Source organism: Monopterus albus, unplaced genomic scaffold (genome assembly GCF_001952655.1).
Source record: "Monopterus albus unplaced genomic scaffold, M_albus_1.0 scaffold50.1, whole genome shotgun sequence".
Lineage (NCBI taxonomy): Eukaryota > Metazoa > Chordata > Actinopteri > Synbranchiformes > Synbranchidae > Monopterus > Monopterus albus.
This window is the reverse complement of record NW_018127930.1, coordinates 4,277,932-4,283,058: the sequence shown is the minus strand read 5'-3', so window position 1 is coordinate 4,283,058 and position 5,127 is coordinate 4,277,932. Positions and strand designations below refer to the sequence as shown.

General features: G+C 37.0%; 1 protein-coding gene across 1 annotated transcript in view; it reads left to right on the top strand.

Moving 5' to 3' along the window:
• cntfr (ciliary neurotrophic factor receptor) overlaps positions 1–4,864 on the top strand; it is a 211,449-nt gene extending 206,585 nt beyond the window's left edge. The window contains exons 11-12 of the mRNA XM_020601001.1: positions 868–994; positions 1,616–4,864. Of these exons, the coding sequence (XP_020456657.1) occupies positions 868–994; position 1,616 (128 nt within the window). The 3' untranslated portion in view covers positions 1,617–4,864. The remainder of the gene's footprint in view (positions 1–867; positions 995–1,615) is intronic.
• The last annotated feature ends 263 nt before the right edge of the window (positions 4,865–5,127 follow it).

Genomic DNA, 5,127 nt, shown 5'->3' with positions numbered 1-5,127 from the left:
AATTTTTTTTTTGTAACCTTTGCCAGATCTGTGCCTTGCCACAATTCTGTCTCTGAGTTCTTCAGGCAGTTCCTTTGACCTCATGATTCTCATTTGCTCTGACATGCACTGTGAGCTGTAGGGTCTTAGACAGGTGTGTGGCTTTCCTAATCACGTCCCATCAGTATAATCAAACACAGCTGGACTCAAATGAAGGTGTAGAACCATCTCAGGGATGATCAGAAGAAATGGACAGCACCTAAGTTAAATATATGAGTGTCACAGCAAAGGGTCTGAATACTTATGACCATGTGATATTTCAGTTTTTCTTTTTTAATAAATCTGCAAAAATGTCAAAAATTCTGTGTTTTTCTGTCAATATGGGGTGCTGTGTGTACATTAATGAGGAAAAAAATGAACTTAAATGATTTTAGCATATGGCTGCAATATAACAACGAGTGAAAAATTTACTTTCCGTACCCACTGTATGTACTTATTTTGCTCAGTCTCTATTCTTGTTTCCCTGCAGCCTCAGTATGAATGAGATTTTTTGTTTTTGTTTTTGTTTTTTTTGTTGTTTTTTTTTTTATCCACTTCACTTCATAACTGCCCTGACAAGCCCCATATTGATTGTGCTTCCAGATTAGAATTGATTTTGCTCTGCACTGTATTTTCCTTTCTGTTTGGTTCTTCCTGGTATGATGAGCACTCTTTGGTGACCATTCATCAAAACGACAGTTTGGACTTTTAGCCCCCAGGAAAAAAAGAAACCTAACAAACAAAATGCAACAAAACAAAGAACTGAAGAACAAATCAAAACAAGAATTCAGAGGAGTTTATTAAAAATGCACTGAGTGAGTTTTTTCTGTTTGCTGATTGGTTTTCCAGAGACTACAACCTCCCCCATACCGTCCTCCAATGCACCACAAAAGGCTGAACCTCCAGTGGGCAGAGCTGCCAGGCTCCTCACATTTTTCTCCCCTTTGCTGTTAGGAATGCTGCTGCTCTTCATGTGGTAAGAGAACACACAAACACACACACTTATTATATATGAACTGATAACAAACTCAACCATTCAGTCTTATATCAGCAAGTCATTGCATGTCTGTCACTGTTAAGAACATATTTAATAAAACGAGCTAACAACGACTGAGCTGTTTCTCTTGTTTTATGACCCAGAGGTTTGAAGTAAAATCCAATCCAGAGCCGTCCCATTTCATTAACTTTACAGAATTTACACAGTAAATCCTGTTGTCTCGTTGAAGATGTAGATGTTGAACGCTGAAACTGCAAAACAGGAGGTGCCTTTTGCACCCGGTTTGTTCAAAAGAGAAACACTGACAACATGCCTATAAAAACATTTAACCATGGCTGCAGCTCATTTTAACTACTGGGTTTAAACTGGTTTTTGTTGGATAAATCTGGTAAGGCCATTAATCTGTTCCTGCATGTGCAATTCACACATTAGTGTTGATTTGTTTTTGTAATATACTATTTAACTTTTAAGGCACTCCAAAGATGGATGACAGGGTAAATGGATAGATAGATAGATGCCTGTACAAATGACAGAAACGTTATAAAGTGCAATCTGATCCACTGATGAAAATATGCCCAATTTGTGCTTCTCTTTGTCTAGATGTAAATGTCTTATTCCTGAAGGGAAGTGAGAAGTAGGAGGAAGAAGAAGAGGCAGAGGAGGCTGGTCTTTTTTCTATTTTGCACATGTTTTAAGGATATGGTGCATTGATCATTTCTGTCCATCACAGTTTCTCGCCAAGATTACTTAGACATGAAATCAGACAATGATAATGCAATTTAGCATTTTTGATTAATGGTGACAAAGAAATTCCTCAGAGGAACTTTTGGAAGCGGCCGGCATCATCATCACCATCACCAACAACAGCAGTGACAGGAGCAGCAACGACCAGAACAGCAGCGGTGGTATCAGCACCAACAGTCTCACATTACCCTCTGCTGGCTCTGACAGGCCACAGCAGACCGGTTTGTTTGGCAGACTGCAGTTTGGTTTTGGAATCTCCTCCTCAGATGAGATTCAAATCTCATGACCTTTTTTAGTAATCAATTGATAGTTGTAATTTTAACTGTTTTTTTTTTTTTCTAAAAGCGCACCACCGCACAGACAAACACACACTCATATAGAGCCCGTGTGTTTGTGTGTGTGGTTATCATATCAGTCTCCATACAGCGAAATCATCATGCCAAAGACTCAACTGCACCCCAACAAAGTGGTTCCCAGACAATTCATTGAGCTTCCTGATGCCTGTGCCTGCCTTCAGCATGGGTTGAAAACCCCCAGAAAGCTATGTATGTATGTGTGAATGTGTGCGCACAACACTTGATCAATACTCTCTCAAACAGTATACAAATCGAATCTGGGACAAACCTGAGGAACCCTGCAGCTCCTGTTTGTGTAAAACTACAATACCATTTAACAAAGAAGCCACAGAAACATTCGGTCAGATTGTGAATCTGTTCTCCTCCGACGACTGAATCAGGCTGCTCGGAATCTGACTGCTCTTTACTTGGACTAACACACTGAAGAATCCAGTATCGGTAGTCTGGCTTATTTAGACACTTAGCTTTACATTCTGCTTTCAGCAACTGATATGGAGGACCTGGATTGGAAAAAACAAAAAAAAAGAAAAGTGGATTTGAGGCTGAACAATTCTTTGCCCACCCACTTTTGGTTTTTGGTTTGATGTTGTATTGACAGCGACAAAGTTGGTAATTGAAATGAGCTATGTTGAATTTCCATTCTGCTCTGTGCTGTGATATACAATAACATCCACCAGTTTGCTTTCCAAACCCTACGCCTTTACAGAGATAAAGAACAAATGTCTTTTTTTGCAGTTTACATTTCAATAGCCAATATCACACGTTACTATTATGTTACTCAAAGGAATATTGATGTGTTTTATTGTATTTGGTTTTTGTCTTTTTTTTTTACTTAATGGACAAATAATAAAAATACAAATATAGGGTTTTAGTTTTCTTTTCTGACATTCATAATGGCTTAATTCTCCTTGATCCTATTTTGTAAACTATGATATGTAACTTAACAATGAAAAAAAAGTTTATTATTTAATAATAATAATAATGTATGTATTAGGATTAGAAAGTCGTAACCTGTACCTGGGGTCTTTTTTATAGATGTATATACAATGACAGGTTTCAACCATTAAATGTGACCATTTCACAATGAATGATGACACACTGCATCATACTCATTTTGCCTTTTGTACACGGAGAACACAAAATATCAGCACCACCGGTTTTCCCAAGATAACCGCAAGATGAAGGTGAGGTGTCAATAGCACGGCAACAAGACATCAATTTTTAAACTGGCATGAACATACAGCTGCAGTAACCTTTCTTTCTAATAACAGTGATGACCCATTTCTTTTCTCCCACATTCAGCCATAAACAAATGCCACTTCATTTTAAGTTTTCCAAATCAATGCTTCAGTTTGGCAGGAAAGGAGATGTATATTTACAAAGTCAGATGAGGTACTATATAGACACCTCATGGGTAATCTTTTGCACTGTTTGGCTGTGATATATCATTCTCTCTTTACTTTCTTTTTGTTTTGACACTTAAAATCTATCCTCAGTTGATACATCAGCAGAGGAGAACCTTCAAATACAACTAGAATTATAATAAAAAACAAAACCAATTTCAGCCCGTGCATTATCTCTAAAATGTAAAATTATGCAAAACTGTATCATTTTACAATAATTGTATTATTTTCACATAACATGTGCACACAATCTTTTTCAATAATGGTAAGGAATTGCCTGAACAAGTAAGAAACCTGATAGTAAGACTTCATAAAGATGGGAGAGGCTATGAGAGCATCTGTAGCCTACTGAGCCTAATCTGTAACACAGCCATAACAGTAGTTAGGAGGTATGGGAAGATCCGTACTACAACCAATAACAAGCTGCAGTGTTTGTCCTTGAAAAATGACACCATGCACAATTCACTATTTACACAGATTCACGTTGTAAAACAAACAGGTAATTGCTTCTGACTTGGCACAAGGATTATCTATGAAAACTGGTATTTCAGTCACTGATCAGACAGTGTCAAGGAGACTGCAGGAAGTCAGCCTTTATGAAAAGCTTCCAAGAAGAAAATTATTAACTAAAGGACACAACCCTGCAAGATTGCACTGTGCCAAACAACATGAAAAGAAGCCTGATGTCTCTGCTGCAGTACAAAAGGTTGACATTTGTAGATGGCACTATGAATTCAATTTTATAACCAAATATTGAATGAAAATCATGACTTGCAGTCTCAAGAAGGTGGGCAGGATAGGATTTTTTCTACATGTCAATGATCACAAATACACTGCAAAAACACATTTTTAAAGAAGAAAAAGTGAAAACAAGGACAGCATGTCTGGACACCTCTGGCTTATTTTGAAGCATAAAGTAGAGCAACAAAACCCCTCCAACAAAGATCAGCTGAAAATCATCATTTGTGAAAAATTGGAAGAATATCGCTCCTTTGACTTTTGTTGCAGTTTGTTCTTAGTATGGACTTTTCATTATAATTTACTTAGTAAGCATTCACATTTTTCAGATCATCTTCATTCTTCTCAAGCTTTGGTAAAAAACTAATCAAACTGTATTAAATGGACAGGAATTGTAATTAACATTGTAGTAATTCTGACAAGGAGTGCAATCACTTTTGTTGCATGCTGTAACTCTTGGGTCTGTCACACCACGAGGTTTACGATCTTAATCTTTGTAACATCTGCACATCATCTGTTACACTTGTATTCCCCTTTTAAGTATTATTTCACTGTAATCAAAATCATTGCCTAACCTTAAAAGAATATTTTGGTTTATAATGACTTGGATCAGATTTTTTTTTTTTTGTCTGAGGTGGTGGGGGTGGGCTGGGGTGGGGTGATTATGATGTTATAATAACTGACAGAATTACAGTATGTGTTAAAATGGAAAGTTCCTTTAATTAACCATACTTATGGATATTAGAAGAATACCTTTTCTCTGACAATATCAACATCCAGTCAAATACACTGAACAAAAAAAATATATATATATATATACAGTGCCTTGCGAAAGTATTCGGCCCCCTTGAACTTTGCAACCTTTTGCCAC